General features: G+C 37.7%; 2 protein-coding genes across 6 annotated transcripts in view; one reads left to right on the top strand and one right to left on the bottom strand.

Moving 5' to 3' along the window:
- ATG10 (autophagy related 10) overlaps positions 1-20254 on the bottom strand; it is a 300426-nt gene that overhangs the window by 243977 nt on the left and 36195 nt on the right. The window lies entirely within an intron of this gene.
- On the top strand, positions 3304-4044 carry LOC101153588 (peptidyl-prolyl cis-trans isomerase A-like). Its single transcript, XM_055386170.2, has one exon. It carries the CDS (start codon positions 3334-3336, stop codon positions 3829-3831), a length of 498 nt encoding a protein of 165 aa, XP_055242145.1. The 5' UTR covers positions 3304-3333; the 3' UTR covers positions 3832-4044.

The following is a 20254-nucleotide window of genomic DNA, read 5'->3' as shown; positions in this document are numbered from 1 at the left end:
AATCTGAAAACACTCCAGATGTTCATCAATTGGTCAATTATATTAATATTCTATAGCTACCATAACGAATTACCATAAACTTTATGGCTTAAAATAACAGAAATTTATTCCCTCACAGTTCTGGAGGCCAGAAATCTGAAATCAAGATGTCCACAGGGCTGCACTCCCTCTACAGGAGAATTCTTTGTTTAAAAATTTTAAAAAAATAAAATAAAATAGTTTTTAAAAAAACAAAAAAAATAGTTTTTTAAAAAAACAAATAGGTTTTTAAACACTAGTCAATGACTCACTTATTTCAAAAAATATATAATACAATGGAATGGAATAAAATGAAATGCATTCACACAAAAAACTTGGCTGAACTCCTTGCAGTTTATACGATTTTAATTCAATTGAACAAAGGCATCTAGAGTGTTTACTTTGCTAAGCGCCAAAGATATAGAAACAGGAATATAAAAACAAAAACAACCTGGGCGTGGTGGCTCACCCCTGTAATCCTAACACTATGGGAAGCCAAGGAAGGCGGATCGCTTGAGGTCAGGAGTTCAAGACCAGCTTGGCCATCATGGTGAAACCCTGTCTCTAATTAAAAAATACAAAAATTAACCAGGCATGGTGGCACACGACTGTAATTCTAGCTACTCAAGAAACTGAGGTGGGAGAATCACTTTAATCTGGGAGGTGGAGGTTGCAATGAACCGAGATTGCACCACTGCACTCCAGCCTGGATGACACAGTGAGACCCTGTCTCAAAAAAAAACAGTAAAAACAAAAACATAGTGCTTGCTGTCAAGGAGCTCTCAGACTACTATGGGGAATTAGCCAAGTATATAGATGACCACCAGACAGAATTGTACACCAATTGTATGGCAACTCAGAGGAGTGGATCTAAGCCAAACTTAGGAGGTCAGGGTTGCCTATGTGAAGTTAAGTGATGCATAGATTCAATCTAAAAAAAATATGTAGTTATTATGGGCAAAAGACAGCCATAAAAATCACAAAAGAAAGTACCAAATAACTAATAAACATATGAAAAGATGCTCAAATGAGCTAGTTTTTAGAAAATGCAAATTAAAACCATGTGGCCTCGGGAGGCAGGACTACAAATCCCCTTCAAAAAACAACTGTGAAACCGAACAAAATTGTTAAAAACAACCATTTCAGGGAACTGGGAATCAACCAAAGGCAAATAACATATTAAGAAGCACTTATTCATGAAAAACTGTTGAAATTCAGGCAAGAACAGTGGGAGTCTGTGGCATTCCTCCCTGAGGTTGCTCCCATCCCTCCCAGAGAGTCAGTATGGTGGTTCTACCAGGACCACAGGCTGTGAAACCAGCAGCCTTACTGCCAGAGGGGCTCAACTGATCTGAAGCTGAAAATGAAAATATGCCATCCAGCAGCATCGTCAGTAAAAGTAGCAATCTCTGTAGCAAGCCTGAGGTAGTAGTCATCCCAGTTGGCACAAGCAACCAACCAACCAGCACCATAATAGGAATAGTAATAGGGAGATTCTGGAAATGAAGGATTACAGAGAAGCTTGAGAAACTACACACAACCCTGGCAGCCTTCCACTCACATGTGTAGGGGAAGCTAAGGGGACCCAAGCTGTCCACACATCCTGGCTGATGAGGAGGCTTTGTGTAGGCGCAGAGGACATGGTTGAAACTAAAAGACAGGGAAGACTTGAACACTGCCTAAACTTCGAATGTGCTCCCCAACCCACACAGAACCATCAGGAAGTGGAGAAGCCTACTGGCTCCAGGTGTTTGAGCATAACCTCTGACCAATCATCAGCAATTAAGCTATGCACAAATATAACGCTGAGAGAACGAAGCCAGGCTCAAAAGGGTAATCTTTTTTAAGCAAGAGTTTTGCGTGCTTAGCTAAGGAGACTGAACTATATCCTGAATAATGAAGAATCACTAAAGGATTTTAACCAGAGAGTAATGGAGTGGAATTGCATTTTATAAGATCACCTTGGCAGGCTTAGAGGCAGGTTGGCAGAGGGCAAGATTAGAGACAAAGAGCAGAAATAATGATAGCCTGAACAAAAAGAATGGTGATGGGCAAGGAGGGCAGAGGTAAGCCAACTTGAGAGATTTTTAAAGATGGAATAAATTGATGTAATGATCCATTCAGTATATGTATTGAGGCAGAGGAATGTAAAACCTTCAGGGTCATGGCCTGAGTCGGAGGTTGGTGGAGCCATCTAGAATAAAAAAGAATTCAGAAGGAGCAGTGGATATTGAGGGCAAAAAATGATGAGCTCAGTTTTAATCATGTTGAGTTTGAGATTTATAGAACTTTAATCCATGAGACTGCTTACATAATTAAACTTTGTATAAAATTTATTACTTAGAAAACGATAAGTAGCATACAGAAATATGGGAACTCAGTGGTCCAAAGACCTGGGTTTCTATTTCAGTTTTAGCTCCAAGTTGGACAAGTCAATTGTTACCTTGGTGCTAAGTTTATTTATTTACTTAAACTATCTTTATGTAAAATAAAGAAAATAAGACTGTCCTATACACTTACAGGAACACTGTGTGCATAAAAAGAATGCTGTAAAACTAGAACACAAGCAATTGCTGCTATAGTGCACAACTTGTTCTGGAAGCTTTAATACAATATGACCAAAATGAAGCCATAAATATTGGAAAAGAAACCATATTTTCATTATATCAGATGACATGGAAAGCACCAAAGAATTACTTTTTATACTATTAGACCTAGTGTTAGTTCAGTAAGGTAACCAGTTACAAAATATACCTAGTAAAATCAATATCTTACCTATATATCAGCAATAACCTTAGACCTTAAAATGGGGAAAACCCAGTCTCTCTAAATAAAGCTAGATCTATCGCTATTTTATCCTATCATGGATCGACTTAAAGAAATTAGTTAATTAACTAATTAAAGCCCCATTCAAACCGTGAATTTCAAACTTTACTGAAGGCTTTAAAAAGTGAACACCTAGCATGTTCCTAAAAGGGAAGACAACATTATAGATACATAATTTCACTCCAAATTTATAAATTTAAAAGGACAGCCATCAAAATCCCAATTGGAAAACGTAGCAACACTTATTTATCTAATTAAGAGTACAGGTACCAAAACGAAATTCCCCACATATGAGGGGAATTAGCCAAAGTAATCACAATTGTATTAAGGTAGTGAAATAATTGGTTATTTTTCCCCTCCATTTTTACAGATATTTATAATCAGAATTTTGTCTGTACTTGGAAACATTCTCCAAGACCTTGAGGACAAGAAATATAAGAAAGCGGCTTTGCAGATGACGCCGCCGAGGAAAACTGTGTACTATTAGCCATGGTCAACCCCACCGTGTTCTTCGACATTGCCGTCGATGGCGAGCCCTTGGGCCGCGTCTCCTTTGAGCTGTTAGCAGACAAAGTCCCAAAGACAGCAGAAAATTTTCGTGCTCTGAGCACTGGAGAGAAAGGATTTGGTTATAAGGGTTCCTGCTTTCACAGAATTATTCCAGGGTTTATGTGTCAGGGTGGTGTCTTCACACGCCATAATGGCACTAGTGGCAAGTCCATCTATGGGGAGAAATTTGAAGATGAGAACTTCATCCTAAAGCATACAGGTCCTGGCATCTTGTCCATGGCAAACGCTGGACCCAACACAAATGGCTCCCAGTTTTTCATCTGCACTGCCAAGACTGAGTGGTTGGATGGCATGCATGTGGTCTGTGGCAAAGTGAAAGAAGGCATGAATATTGTGGAGGTCATGGAGTGCTTTGGGTCCAGGAATGGCAAGACTAGCAAGAAGATCACCATTGCTGACTGTGGACAACTCGAATAAGTTTGACTTGTGTTTTATCTTAACCACCAGACCATTCCTTCTGTAGCTCGGGAGAGCACCCCTCCACCCCATTTGCTCGCAGTATCCTAGAATCTTTGTGCTCTCGCTGCAGTTCCCTTTGGGTTCCATGTTTTCCTTGTCCCCTCCCATGCCTAGCTGGATTGCAGAGTTAAGTTTATGATTATGAAATAAAAACTAAATAACAAAAAAAAATATATAAGAAAACTCTTTCTGAGTTAAAGACGAAATTAACTCATCATAGATCAGAGGATATAGGCAAATTACCTTAACGAGAAAAAAAATGGTTCCCTAGCCTGCAAGATTTAACTGGAACTCAATGGCAACCAAAAGAGCAATTAATCAGTAATTAATACTTTAAAAAATTAGATCAGTGAAACAAACATCAGCAGTGTCCACTACACTGTTCAGGAGAAAGAGTCTTTTAACTGTACACCCTTTAAACAATTTGGCCTCAATGGTAAGACTACCCATATTGTGGAGCAAGATGTACTAATGCCACGTTTAGATTATGCCATTAAATATTCCATTTATACAACTATGAGAAAGAATTTGAACTCATTCTAGGTTCATACGATTATGGTTTTGTTCACCTACAAAACAAAAATGAGCTATCATGCTGAGATGGTGATTTCAGTTCATTTGACAATTCTACTTATTATAAATTAATACATTTGATTCTGATATACATCCAATCATATATAAATGTTATAAACAAATAAAATATATATGTCTAGTATATATAAATCAGATTAGATATAGACATAATCAGTCCTTTGACACTGTTTAATGTGAGTCTGTTTTTGGGAGACAGCTCCATTCCATTCCATCTGAACCCAAAAAGCTGAGGGTCAGATCCTGGGCTTGATAAACTCACCAGTGTAAAGATAACTTCCTACAAGGCTTTTTGAAATACGGCTGAACTAAAACATTACTGTTAACCAGGCATGTGCTCTTATTTGTTAAACTTGCACAATTACTATCATTTTAAAATTTTTCATTTATAAATTTGTGAAGTATTATAGCTTTCCTTCTCAGATAGTTTTGATAATCTTTAAAAATAGTATTCAAAGGTATTTAATTCACAAGTGATACAACCTGTTCTTCTTGAAATTATTGCTTAAGATTTGCATATGCTTAAGTGACAAATCATAACACTCAATAAATTATGAATGGAAAAATCTAGTATAACTGACTAGGATTTAGTGTTTATTACAAAAACACAGCATACTGCTCCAAGTGCATTTTTCTCCTAATCTCCTAAGATAAAGAAAAAAAAAAATCTACTCTAGCTTCATCAAGAGATTATATGAATGCAATATATTTAATCTTTATCTAGTGACATCTGGAGCTAGAAATGATATTTCATTAACTCACAGCAGATGACTTAAACAAATACAGTATTACACTAAAACCACAGCAGTAACATGCTCATGACCCCCCTAAAAAGGATTAATAAGGAGATACGGAAAGATCTATAAGGTAAACTGGAAGAATAAATGTTAGTCAAAAAGTATTTCAAAACAACAAATGTATTTATTTGTCACACAAATAAAGCAATATTATTCTTAAAAAACCTGTGAGAAATATCTATTTCTTTTAGTGAACCTTAAAATTGTAACCAAATTTTAGGAAAGAATCTATATAAGCATATTGTCTTTATAGAGATTAAAATTTTAAGTGGATACTTAATATTTCACCTTTGAAGTAAAAATAAATAATTATTTCCAACAAATATATATATGTGTGTGCATATATATATATGACACAAAAGTAAATGGGTAGGCAAAGTAAAGTAATTGTATTTAAAAATATGAATTCCAGCCTGTCACAGTGGTTCATGGCTGTAATCGTTAACACTTTGGGAGGCCCAGGCAGGAGGATCACTTGAGCCCAGGAGTTTGATACCAGCATGGGCAATACAGTGAGACCTCATCTCTACAAAAAAATTACAAAATTAGCCAACTGTGGTGGTATACACCTATAGTCCCAGCTACGCAGGCGGCTGAGGTGGGAAGATCACTTGAGCCCAGTAGGCGGAGACTGCAGTGAACCGAAATTGCACTGTTGCACTCCAGCCTGGGTGACAGAGCAAGGCCCTGTCTCAAATAAAATATGAATTCTATTACTTACTCTCTAATTTGATTATATTCTGATAGAAATATTCAGTTGGGTTTATATTAGCAAATGTGAGACATGGTGAAAACTACTCTTGTCAAATACACATGGAAAGCATTTTTAATACTGTTTAATAATGTACTTAATCTCCTAATAGAACGAGGCTATGTAATTCAAGAAGTCATCATCTAATAGAAATTCACTCCAAATTCTCTCTTTAGCTGTTTCCTTCATAAAATTGTAAATCCAAATTTGTACAAATAATGAATGAACCTTGAGGACATTATGCTAAATGAAATAAGCCAGTCATTAAAAGACAAATACTATGGGAGGCTGAGGCGGGCAGATCATGAGGTCAAGAGATCAAGACCACCTTGGCCAACATGGTAAAACCCCATCTCTACTAAAAATACAAAAATTAGCTGGGCATGGTGGCATGCACCTGTAGTCCCAGCTACTCGGGAGGCTGAGGCAGGAGAATCACTTGAACCTAGGAGGCAGAGGTTGCAGTGAGCTGAGATCATGCCACTGCATTCCAGCCTGGTGACACAGCGAGACTCTGTCTCAAAAAATAAAATAAAATAAATACAAATACTGTATGATTCTACTTACCTGAGATAACTAGAGTAATCAAATTCATAAAGATAGAAAGTAGAAGGGGAGTTGCCAGGGGCTGTGGGGATTCTGGAGTTTGGTTGCACAACAATATGAATGCACTTAACACTACCGTACTGTATACTTAAAGTGGTTAAGATGGTAAATTTACGTTATGTGCATTTTACCACAATTTTTTAAACTATATAAAAATTTATAGAAACAATATTTCATGGCTTTAGAGTCTTTTCTTGAATTCATTCATTAATTTTAATATATAATTATAAACATACAGAGCACACATGAACAGCCTACAATTTGAATACATATGGGGAAAATAAAGAAAGCTAAGTTAATTAGGTTGAAATATATTACATCACTTCATATATGCCACAGATGCTTTGAAACACCATCTCTGGCTGTGAGTCGATAATTGTGGAAGCTAGGTGATGGGTATGCGGGAATTCATTATACTATTCTCTTTACTTTTGTATGCTTGAAATGTTTCATAATAAGACATTTAAAAATAAAGATTTGCTGTGCAAATAAACAAAGTAAGAAATTCAGCAGGACAACAAAAATGATGGGAAGGTCCATGGTGGGCTTTGTACTCAGAGATGAAATACAGTAAATTATGGAGATTTTTAGAATCCATTTTAAAAATATGAATTTAATGTATTAGCATAATGGCAAAGGGTTTTAAGGAAAGTAATATGAAAGAGAAAAACTACTGAAAAGAAGAAATCATAAAAATCAGTTTAAATTTATACTCGGAATAAAATGAAATTTAAAATTTTTACTATATATAAATTAGCAAACAAGCCCTTTCAATAAGCGGTTCCTAAACTGTAATGGAGATAAAATATTTCTGGTATGTTGCCACATATATTTCAAATTATAATCAAGTATGTTTAACTGAAGAGACAAGGGATTAACAGAGAGAAGAGGCTCTTTAATTCTTCTGAAAGACTAACACACAAAATGATCTAGTATTAATTGTATAAAATATAATCTCAAGAAAATAGGATATTTTGTTTTCAATCTGAATGTTCTCTCTTCCTGTTTCTGCTATACAAAAGTGAGAGAAGGAAGCTGAAAATCTATAGGAAATTATTTTATCAATTACTTATGAAAGGTGGAATCACAGAACTGAAAACTGAGATCCTAAACTGAAACACAAAAATCAAACAAAACAAAATTTCTAGAAAGCAAGGTAGAGTTTTAATGTTGCACAAATCCCAAAAAGAATAATTATAAATGTGCGGTGGCTCACGCCTGTAATCCCAGCACTTTGGGAGGCACAGGCAGGCGGATCACCCGAGGTCAGGAGTTCAAGACTAGCCTGGCCAACATGGTGAAACCCCGTCTCTATTAAAAATATAAAAACTAGCTGGGCATGGTGGTGGATGCCTGGAATCCCACCTACTCGGGAGGCTGAGGCAGGAGAATTGCCTGAACCTAGGAGACAGAGGTTGCAGTGAGCCGACACAGTGCCACTGCACTCCAGCCTCGGCGAAAGAGTGAGACTCTATCTAAAAAAACAAAACAAAACAAAAGAAAACAAGAATAACTATAAATTAAGTTTAGAAAACATGAGTAAATTGTTGTGAGATAAAAGGAAGCATATATGTAACATACAAAAAAAGTAAAGAGAATAGTACCAAAATCAAACCCATAAACACATCATCCATATTCAACACATTTAAAGATTTTGCCACATTTCCTTCATCTATCCCTATTTGGTTGTTTTTGTTTTATTTAGCTATACTCCTTGGTATCATTTTATACATGAGTCCATAATCAAATATCACTAATCATCTCAAAAAAAGTCCTTTTACAGTTGATTTGTTTGAGTCAGGGTCCAGATAAGTTCAAATATTACATTAGGGTATATCTCTTGAATTTCTTTTAATCTAGGGTAGTGCTACTCAAGTGTGATTTTTCAATTGGTGCCATTTTGAGAATTAATTGTTACCAGTCCAAAAACTGTTTACTGGTCCTCAACTCTTTGTTACAGGTCAACAAGATAAATACAGAAAAGGAAAGTGAGCACTTAGAAACGTTCATAGCAAGTTGACACTGTCAAGACATCCAAGTGCATGATGAGTGGACTCATCTCACTGAACCAGCTGGCAGTCGTCAGACTCACCGTGAGTCACACGTGACCTGAACTGCATACTCATCATGCACCCTAGGACCACTTACTGGTTGCTGCCTGGATAGGATATTAAAAAACAAACAACAAAAACAAAAAACCCAGTGTTTAATCCTAGAAATTTGAGACACAGTCCTTCTCCTCACTTCTTTATCCTAACATTGACTTTTTGAAGAAATAGGGTCAGGTGTCCTTTAGATTCATGGATTGTTGTGTTTGCTTCCCATAGTGTCAATTACCTTGGTTCTCCATCTCCTGATTTCCTATAACTGATTCTATTCAGATTCAACTTCGGGGACACAAATACTTCATACAGGGTACTCTGTGATTCATGTTATAAAACTTCAGAAAGTGTATCATATCTGGTTCCCCCATTTTTAGTAATGCAAAGACTGATCACTAGGCTCAGGTAGTAATAGCTCAATCTCTCCTTTGTAAATTCCCCCTCAACCTTTCATCTAACTGTTTCATCCACCAATTATTGTTGCCTAATTCATTTCATTAGGGGCTTAAAATGATAATTTTTTAATTTTACCATACTTTCTTTCTTGAGACGGAGTCTCGTTCTGGGAGACAGAGCGGGCTGGAATGCAGTAGCGCAATCTCGGCTCACTGCAACCTCCGCCTCCCGGCTTCAAGTGATTCTCCTGCCTCAGTAGCTGGGATTACAGGTGCCCCCACCACAATGACCAGCTACTTTTTGTATTTTGAGTAGAGATGGGATTTCACCATATTGGTCAGGCTAGTCTCAAACTCCTGACCTCAAGTGATCCGCCTGCCTTGGCCTCCCAAAGTGCTGCGATTACAGGCATGAGCCACCATTCCCAGCCTCTACCATCCTTTTATATTTATTAGATAAAATTGTGGGAGAAGGACTTTCCCTCATCAAATCAGGCTATTTGGTTACCATGAAATAGGTCATGTAAGAAAAAGGTAATACTTATTTCTTTCCATTTGATTACCAATGTTCATACCAAGGAGTTGATGTTCTATAAACTTCCAATGATGTTCAATGGGTTGGATTGGAAGGCTATTCTACTCTTTTTCTCTCTAACATTATGAATACATGGTTTTTTAAGATACATGTGTTTCAAACAATTACATCCATTGTTATTTATGGTACTCAAATTGTCTTATCTTTGACCAATGGAAGCCTCTTAATGTTAATTCTTAGGTCCTTTTAACAAGACCACACTAGCTAACTTGTCTTTGATTTCTTTGCATTCTGGTTAGTCAATAAGAAAACCCAGGCTCAGTTTGTACACTTCTTCCCTCAGACCTGGAGTTTGTACACTTCTTCCCTCAGACCTGGAGTCAGCCATTCCTGCAAGAAATTCTGCCTCCTTTTTGTGGGAAATGGTATTTATAGATCACAATCTGGGCACTTCAGTAGACAAAGCTAGAAAATATGTAGTTTGCATTCCTACTGATATTTCCAGTGCAGATTAATATTACGGTACTTTTATTTAATTTCTTTGTTTTTCTATTAATCACTTTTATCTTACATTGTAAATCTTGGCTCCTGATGACCTTAACATAAATACATAAGTACTTATTTGCATTTTTGTAAAATAGGTATAAAACAATCACAAAAGCATAAGATATTGAGAGTACTATTAACAACCAGGTTATTTTTTAAAGCTTACAATTTCTTTATAGCACTATTTATCCTTCAATTAAATCCCATTAAGGATAGTCAAAATACTGTGTTCTTAGGTCACATGAAATAATTTTTTTCTCGTTTTTTTAAACTTTTATTTTAGGTTCGGGGTACAAGAGCAGGTTTGTTGTATAGGTAAACTGCATGTCACAGGGGTCTGGTGTACACATTATTTTGCCACCAAAGTGATAAGCATAGTATCCAATAGGTAGTTTTACTTTTTTAAAAATACTTTTACTTTAGGTTCAGGGGTACCTGTGTAGGTTTTTTTATATAAGTAAATAGCACGTCACAGGGGTTTGGTATACAGATTATTTCATCACCCAGGTCATAAGCACAGTACCCAATGAGTGGTTTCTGGATCCTCACCCTCCTCTCTCCCTCCACCTTCACATAGAACCCAGTGTCTGTTGTTGCCCTCTTTGTGTCCATATGTACTCAATGTTTAGCCCCTACTTATAAGTGAGAACATGTAGTATTTGGTTTTCTGTTCCTGTGTTACTTCACTTAGGATAATGCCCTCTAGTTCCATCCATGTTGCTGCAAAAGACATGATCTTTTTCTTTTTTTATGGCTACATAAGTATTCCATAGTGTATGTGTATCATGCTTTCTTTATCCGGTCTACTGTTGATGGGCATTTAGGATTCTATGTCTCTGTTATTGTGAAAAGTGCTGCCATGAACATATGCATTCATGTGTCTTTATGGCAGAATGATTTATATTCCTTTGGAATATATTTGGAATCCTGATATTGGGATTGCTGCGTCAAATGGTAATTCTGCTTTGAGTTCTTTGGAAAATTGCCAAACTGCTTTCCACAATGGCTGAACTAATTTACATTCCCACCAGCAGTGTATAAGTATTCCCTTTTCGCTTCAACCTCACCAGCATCTGTTATTTCTTGACTTTTTAATAATAGCCATTCTGACTGGTGGGAGATGGTAGTACCATTGTGGTTTTGATTTACATTTCTCTAATGATTAGTGATGTTGAGTGTTTCCTCATATGCTTCTTGGCGATGTGCATGTCTTCTTCTTTTGAGAAGTGTCTGTTCATGTCCTTTGCCTACTTTTTAATGGGATTGGGTTTTTTGCTTGTTAATTTGTTTAAATTCCCTATAGACTCCAGATATTAGACCTTTGTCAGATGCATAGTTTGCAAACATTTTCTCCCATTCTGTAGATTGTCTGTTTACTCTGTTGATAGTTTCTTTTGCTGTACAGAAACTCTTGTTTAATTAGTTCCCATTTGTCAATTTTTGTTTTTGTTGCAATTGCTTTTGGCATCTTCATCATAAAATCTTTGCCCAGTTCTACGTCCAAAATAATATTTCCTAGGCTATCATCCAGAGTTTTTATAGTTTTCGCTTTTAAGTCTTTAATCGATCTTGAGTCGATTTTTTATATGGTGTAAGGGGTCCTGTTTCAATTCTCTGCATATGGCAGGCCAGTTATCCCAGCATCATTTATTGAATAGGGAGTCCTTTCCCTATTGCTTGTTTTTGTCAACTTTCTTGAAGATCAGATGGTTGTATATGTGTGGCCTTGTTTCTGGGTTCTCCATTCTGTTTCATTGGTCTTTGTGTCTGCTTTTGTACCAGTACCATGCTATTTTGGTTACTGTAGCCTCATAGTATAGTTTGAAGTTGGGTAATGGGATGCCTCCAGCTTTGTTCTTTTTGCTTAGTATTGCCTTAGCTATTTGGGCTCTTTTTGGTTCCATATGAATTTTAAAACTGTTTTTTCTAATTCTCTGAAGAATGTCATTGTAGACTGATAGGAAGATAGTAGAATGACAGGAATAGCATTGAATCTGTACATTGCTTTGGGCAGTATGGCCATTTTAACAATGTTATTTCTTCCTATCCATGAGCATGGAATATTTTTCCATTTGTTTGTGTAATTTGTGATTTATTTGAACAGTGTTTTCTAATTCTCATGGTAGAGCTCATTTACCTCCCTAGTTAGCTGTATTCCTAGGTATTTTACTCTTTTTTGTGGCTCCTGTGAATGGGACTGCATTCTTGATTTGGCTCTCAGCTTGGATATTGTTGGTGCATAGAAATGCTACTGATTTTTGGCCGGGTGCAGTGGCTCACACCTGTAATTCCAGCATTTTGGGAGGCCAAGGCGAGCAGATCACCTGTGGTCACGAGTTCAAGACCAGGGTAGCCAACATGGTGAAACCCCGTCTCTACTGAAAATACAAAAATTAGCTGGGCATGATGGCAGGTGCCTGTAATCCCAGCTATGCAGGAGGCTGAGGCAGGAGAATCACTTGAACCTGGGAGGACGGGGTTGCAGTGAGCCGAGATTTTGCCACTGCACTCCAGCCTGGGCGACAGAGACTCCATCTCAAAAACAAACAAAAAAAAGAAATGCTACTGATTTTTGTACATTGATTTTGTATCCTGAAACTTTGGTGAAGTTGTTTATTAGATCTAGGAGCTTTTGGGCAGAGACCATAGGGTTTTCTTGGTATAGAATCATATTATCTACAAACAGCAATAGTTCAACTTCCTCTCTTCCTATCTGGATGCTTTTTCTTTCTTTTTCTTACCTGATTGCTCTGGCCAGGACTTCCAGTACTATGTTGAATAGGAGTGATGAGAGAGGGCATCCTTCCCTTGTTCTGGTTTTTAAGGGGAAGCTTTCAGCTTGTGCCTATTTAGTATGATGTTGGCTGTGGGTTTGTCATAGATGGCTCTCATTATTTTGAACTATGTTCCTTCAGTGCCTAGTTTGTGGAGGGTTTTTAATATGAAGAAATGTTGAATTGTATCAAAAGGTCTTCTGCATCTACTGAGATAATCATGTGGTTTTGGGTTTTTTTAGTTTGTTTGTGTGTCAAATCACATTTATTGATTTGCATATGCTGAACCAACCCTGCATCCTAGGGATAAAACCTACCTAATCATGGCAGATTAGCTTTTTGATGTGCTGCTGGATGTGGTTTGCCAGTATTTTGTTGAGGATTTTTACATCAATGTTCATCAAGGATATTGGCCTGGAAGTTTTATTTTTTTGTTGTTCTCTTCTCCTCAAGTTTTTGGAATAATTTCAAGAGGAATAGTACCAATTCTTCTTTACACATCTAGAATTCAGCTGTGAACCCATCTGGTCCTGGGCTTTTACTGGTTGGTAAACTTTTTATTACTGATTCAATTTCAGAACTCATTATTGATCTGTTCAATTTCTTCCTGGTTCAGTCTTGGGAAGTCGTATGTTTCCAGGAATTTATCCATTTCTTGCAGGGTTTCTAGCTTGTGTGCAGAGGTGTTTGTAGTAGTGTCTGCGGGATTTTTTTTTTTGTATTTCTGTGTGGTCAATGGTAATGTCCCCTTTGTCATTTCTGACTCTGTTTATTTGGATCTTCTCTCTTCTTTCTTTATTAGTCTAGCTAGCAGTCTACCTATCTTATTAATTCCTTCAAAAAACCAATTCTTAGATTTGCTGATCTTTTGTACGGCTTTTTTTGCATCTCAATTTCCTTCAGTTCAGCTCTGATTTTGGTTATTTCTATCTTCTGCTAGCTTTGGGGTTGGTTTTCTCTTGTTTCTGTAGTTCCTCTAGTTGGGATGTTAGGTTGTTTATTTGAGATCTTTCTAACTTTTTGATGTGGGCATTTAGGGCTGTAAACTTCCCTCTTATCACTGCTTTAGCTGTGTCCCAGATATTCTGGTATGTTATATCTTTGTTCTCAATAGTTTCAAAGAATGTCTTGATTTCTGCCTTAATTTCATTATTTACCCAGTCATTCAGGAGCAGGTTGTTTAATTTCCATTAATTGTATGTTTTTTAGTGATATTCTTGGCATTGATTTCTATTTTTATTATGCTGTAGTCTAAGAGTGTGGTTGGTATGATGTTGTGGGTTTCTGCTTTTTTTTTTTTTTTTTTTTGGCTGAGGATTTTTTTATGTCTGAGTGTGTGGTGAATTTCAGAGTATATGCCATATGCAGAAGAATGTATAGTCTGTTGTTTCTGGGTAGAGCGTTCTGCAGATGTCTTTTGGTCTGTTTTTGTCAAGTGTTGAGTTCAGGTCCCGAATATTTGGTAGTTTTCTGCCTCAACAATCTAATACTGTCAATGGGGTGTTAAAGTCTCCTGCTATTATTGTGTGGTTACCTAAGTCTCTTTGTAGGTCTCTAAGAACTTGCTTTATGAATCTGGGTGCTCCTGTGTGGGTACTTACATATTTTGGATATTTAGGTCCTCTTGTTGAACTGTGCCCTTTACCATTATGTAATATCCTTCTTTGTCATTTTTTATCTTTGTTGGTTTAAAGTCAGTTTTGTCTGAAATTAGAATAGCAACCCCTGCTTTTTTTCTGTTTTCCATTTTCTCGGTAGATTTTTCTTCATCCCTTTACTTTGAGCCTATGGATGTCACTGCATGTGAGATGGGTCTCTTGAAGACAGCACTCAGTTGGGTCTTGCTTCTTTACCCAACTTGCCACTCTGTGCCTTTTAATTGGGGCATTTAGCCTGTCTACATTCACGGTTCATATTGATATATGTGGATTTGATCAATGTTATCGTGTTGTTAGCTGGTTATTATGCAGACTTGTTTGTGTGGTTGCTTTATAGTGTCACTGGTCTATGTACTTAAGTGTGTTTTTATAGTGGCCAGTAACAGTCTTTCCTTTCCATATTTAGCCCTTCCTCAGCACCTCTTGTAATGCAGGTTTGGTGGTAATGAATTCCCTTAGCATTTGCTTGTGTGGAAAGGATCTTATTTCTCCTTCACTTATGAAACTTAGTTTGGCTGAATAAGAAATTCTTGATTATAAATTCTTTTCTTCAAAAATGCTGAATATAGGCCCTCAAACTCCTCTGGCTTGTAGGGTTTCTGCTGAAAGGTCTGCTGTTAACCTGATGGGGTTCCCTTTTTAGGTGATCTGCCCCTTCTCTCTAGCTGCCTTTAAAATATTTTCTTTCATTTCAACCTTGGGGAATCTGATTACTACATGTTGGGGATGGTGTTCTTGTGTAGTATTTTGCAGGGGTTCTCTGCATTTCCTGAAATACAGTGTTGGTCTCTCCAGCAAGGTTGGAGAAATTTGCATGGACGATATCCTGAAATACGTTTTCCAAGTTGTTTGCTTTCTCTCCCTCTCTTTCAGGGATACCAATGAGTCATAGGGGTGATCTCTTTACATAACTCTATATTTTTCAGAGGTTTTGTACATTCTTCTTTATTTTTATTTTGTTTTGTTTATCTAATTGGGTTATTTTGAAGAACCAGTCTTCAAGCTCTTAGATTCTTTCCTCAGCTTGGTCGATTCTGCTGTTAATACTTACAATTGTATTCTGAAATCCTTGAGGTAAGTTCTTTAGCTCTATCAGATCAGTTTGGTTCTTTCTTAACAATGGCCATTTCTTCTGTCATCTCCTGTATTATTTTATTGTGTTCCTAAGAATCCTTAAATTGGGTTTCAATTTCCTTCTGAATCTCAATGATCTTCATTCCTATCCGTATTCTGAATTATATTTCTGTCATTTAAGCCTAGTTAAGAACCATTGCTGGGGAACTAGTGCAGTTGTTTGGAGGTAAGAAGACAACTCTGGCTTTTTGAGTTGCCATAGTTCTTACACTAGTTCTTTCTCACCTGTGTGGCCTGATGTTCCTTCAATCTGGAAGATTTTAGGGGGCCAAGGCTCACCTCAGCCCTCCTGAGCTGTGTGCTCTAATTCTGAGGGGTTGGGTATTGGGCCCTCAGCTTTGTTCTCTGGCCCCACAAGGTTATGAACCTGCTGCACTGGAGGAGCCAAGGTGTTCCCAGACCACGGGCCACAACACTCCAATGGGTGATGCCAACCAAAGTCCTTCGTTGGGTGGTGGCAGTGGGATCCATGTTCATTTGCACGTACTAGTAGCAACAGCAGTGCGGCAGGGTGCATACTTGTTAGATGTGGCAGGGGACTGAAGGGTGCAGGGCTGATGGCCTCCATGTGAATGTTCGCAATGGTGGCACAGGGTGAGGGGGTAGGGCCACTGGCATCCGTGTGTGTGTGTGCACCAGCACTGGTGTCAGAGGGATGCTGGCAGACACGAGACTGGCAGCCTTCATGTGCACATTCACTTCTTATTACTTTTTATAGGTTAAGATATATTGAATGCTTCCTGTATATCAGGTACTCTGCTAAGTACTTTCATATTTGTTTTCTCATTATCCTTATAATCATGTACATGGTAACTGTTATTATTCACATTTGCTAGATGTAAAAACTAAGGTTGTGAAAGAAAAAATAACTTGCATGAGGATACAAGTCATATCTAGGATTTAACCCAGTTCTAAACAGTTCCAAAGGCCAAGGTCTTAACCACTATGATATTCTGTCTACAAATTTTACTTTCAGTTGCAAACTTAACCTACCTTCAGCATATGATTGCCATTTGCTATTGATGCATAGTCCTTTTGATGTGCTTCTTTGAAAAGCAACCACTAGAGGCCATGGGCCCTGGAGTCTAGAGCATGGCCTGGCAATTAATGACAACTAGGCATAGCCAGGCACAGTAGCTCACACCTGTAATCCCAGCACTTTGGGAAGCCAAGGTGGGAGGATCGCTTGAGGCCAGGAGTTCGAGACCAGCCTGGGCAACATAGTGTGACCCCGTCTCTACAAAAAAAATTTAAAAATAGCCAGGTGTGGTGGTACATACCTGTAGTCCCAACTACTCGGGGAGGCTGAGACAGGAAGATCCCTTCAGCCCAGGAAGTCAAGGCTGCAGTGAGCTATGATCACTCCACTGCACTGCACTCCAGCACCTAAGCACTGACCTTAGCACCATTAACAATTTAGTAACTGCACCATCATATTACAAACAAAGAAACTGAGAACTAAACTGGTAAAGTGGGTCTTGTGAAGACTTTAAAAACATAAGTAGATGTAAACATTTTAAAGGTAAATTAGTGGAAGAAGAGTAAAAGTTAAGCAAAAATTAAGTAGTGAAGTAAATTAAACTAAATTGATTTAGTAAAATAAATTTAAAGTGAATAATTAAATTTAAGTAAAAATCAAATATTTAGCAATCGCAGCAGAATCGCAACTAGTTATCTAGATCTGCATCAAAATCTCCATTTATGAAAATAACTTCTGTAATTACCTCTCTGGGTCTATATAATTTCTCCACAACACAAATTATCTCCAGAAATAAAATCCATGCAAGCAATTCTCAAGTTTTATACACTGGACTTTTAAATAACCTACACATTTATGAATTGTTACATTAAGATACTTAAATTGCTATCTTTGCCAATTTAGGACATTTCTTCATCAGCTGATGACAGGACATTCTGAGCTTCTACAGGGTGGCATTGCCTGCCAGCAGATCATTTTCACCTCAGCCACCATTTTTGTCTGTACTTTAGTGTTTATATAATTATGTGAATACTTTAGCACATTTTCCCCCTTTTTTTAATGAGTAGAAAACAGGAAATGAAAGTGATGACACTTAAGAAGTACAGGGCTCAAAGGGAATACAAAGTGAGAAATCATAAGGTAGCACAAAACAGGCAAATCTTTTGCCTCGATTGATATATTAGACTTAAAGTTCTCTACTGTTTTCAGTTGTGTAGGTAAAGAACATTAAAAACTCAGGCTGGGCATGGTGGCTCACACCTGTAATCCCAACACTTTGGGAGGCTGAGATGGGCGGATTGCTTGAGGTCAGGAGTTCGAGACCAGCCTAGCCAACATGGCGACACCCCCTCTCTACCAAAAAAAAATAATAATAATGCAAAAGTTAGCCAGGCATGGTGGTGCATGCCTGTAGTTCCAGCTACCGGGGAGGCTGAGGCATAAGAATCACTTGAACCTGGGAGCCGGAGGTTGCAGTGAGTCGAGATCGTGCCACTGTACTCCAGCCTAGGTGACAGAGTGAGACTCTGTCTCAAAACACACACACACACACACACACACACACACACACACACACACACACACGAAATTTCTGAAAAATATCCTCAAAGGTTGCATCTCAAAAACAAGGTGAAATTCGAGATTATACAATGTTTTTCAGCTCTCTAGAACAGAAAGCAGATCTAGGAATCCATGAAGGCATAAAAGCAGGAGAACCACCTGGGATTCTTGGCACCTCTGTCCAAAGAATGTTAGGGACTCATTTATGCAATGTCAGGCTTGATGAACTAAAACAACTCTAACACCTTTGCTTCTAGATGTATTTTTATGATTCACCATGACAAACATGCACTGACCATGTGGTTATAGTGTGACCCTAGGAGAACATTAATAATTCACATATTTGCTCCTGACATTTTTCCTAATATAAAAAGAACCACCTCTGCAAACTAAGAAGGCTAGAGTAAGACAGAATCTTAAAAACTGCTGTGAAAAGATATCAAGGGTAAAACTGATTACCCAAAATTAAGTAAAAAAGAGGCTTTAACTAAAGCTTATTAGCTTAATATGCTTACTTCTAAACAACTTATATAAGCAGAGAATAAGGAACTCAGAATTGCATTTGGATCCACAATCTCTGCACTTGGAGCCCTCCCTTCTGCTCCCCTACCCTCCACTTTTTCACCACAGTCCTCTCTAAACCCTGCTTTGGGATCTGGTTTCTTTCTTCAGTCCAATTTTTCCTTCTTTCTACCTTTCAGAAATTCATCAAGCTTTATAATCCCTTGATGATACATTTTTTTGTTTTCTAGTGCTGATAAAAGTTTACTTATTTATTCTTCAAAATAGCTTTTCCTTCATTTTTAGGACTCTGGAGACAGCGTGAAAGGAAATGAATTAGAGTAGACAATGAAGCTAGAAAGGTAGCAGGAAGCCACAATGCGGGGCCTGGAATACTGTGTGATGGAGTTTCTATATTATTCTGTGACAAGACAGAGCTCAAACTGAAACAAAGAAAAAAAAATCATATAGAAAATGGGACTTCTACAAAGACACTTCTTAAAGGATTAACCATGACAGAAATGTGTTGAATGAATTGGAGAAGAGTTGTCAGGCCACTGAAATGGTTCAGGTGAGAAGCTATATGGTCCTAAATTAGTGTAGAGGCAGCTGATATGAAACACTGAGATTATGGGCTGCCAAAGAAAAGATGGTAAACATTTTGGCAAGGCTCCTCTTGAAAAAGGAAGACAGAATTCTCCTTCTTTGGCTCCCCCTTATAATCCTAGAGAAACTCAGACAATATACTATCAACCAGCACAGTATATATTTGGTGCTAAATACACTTTTACAGAGTTTTCTGAAAACCAAACTACAACTTCATTTATAGCGTTATTTCTATAATAAAAGACACTGAAATTTTCAAACAACTAACAAAATTCTGACACAGCTTTCTATGTGTCAGAAACCAGGCTAAGGCTGGGCACGGTGGCTCACGTCTGTAATCCCAGCACTTTGGGAAGCCAAGGCAGGCGGATCACGAGGTCAGGAGTTTGAGACCAGCCTGACCAACATCGTGAAACCCCATCTCTACTAAAAATACAAAAATTAGCCAGGACTGGTGGTGCGCACCTGTAAACCCAGCTACTCAGAGGCTGAGGTAGGAGAATCACTGGAACCCGGGAGGCACAGGTTACAGTGAGCCAAGATCACGCCATTGCACTCCACCCTGGGCAACAGGGCGAGACTCTGCCTCAAAAAAAGAAAGAAAGAAGGAAAGAAGGAAAGAAAAGAAAAGAAAAGAAAAGAAAGAGAAAGAAAGAGAGAAAGAAAGAAAGAAAGAAAGAAAGAAAGAAAGAAAGAAAGAAAGAAAGAAAGAAAGAAAGAAGGAAAGGAAGGAAGAAAGGAAGGAAGAAGGAAAGAAATCAGGCTAAACTCTTTGAATGCAAAATAACATTTAATCTATATAACAACCATATAAAGTAAGTATTATTGTTATTCCTACTTTACAGA

The sequence above is a fragment of the Gorilla gorilla genome, chromosome 4 (assembly GCF_029281585.2).
Source record: "Gorilla gorilla gorilla isolate KB3781 chromosome 4, NHGRI_mGorGor1-v2.1_pri, whole genome shotgun sequence".
NCBI classification, from domain to species: domain Eukaryota; kingdom Metazoa; phylum Chordata; class Mammalia; order Primates; family Hominidae; genus Gorilla; species Gorilla gorilla.
This window is presented reverse-complemented; position numbering and strand designations above follow the sequence as displayed.

What these genes read in the sequence shown, in the direction of transcription:
- LOC101153588 (XM_055386170.2), top strand. Translation starts at nt 3,334, where the DNA reads ATGGTCAACCCCACCGTGTTCTTCGACATTGCCGTCGATGGCGAGCCC.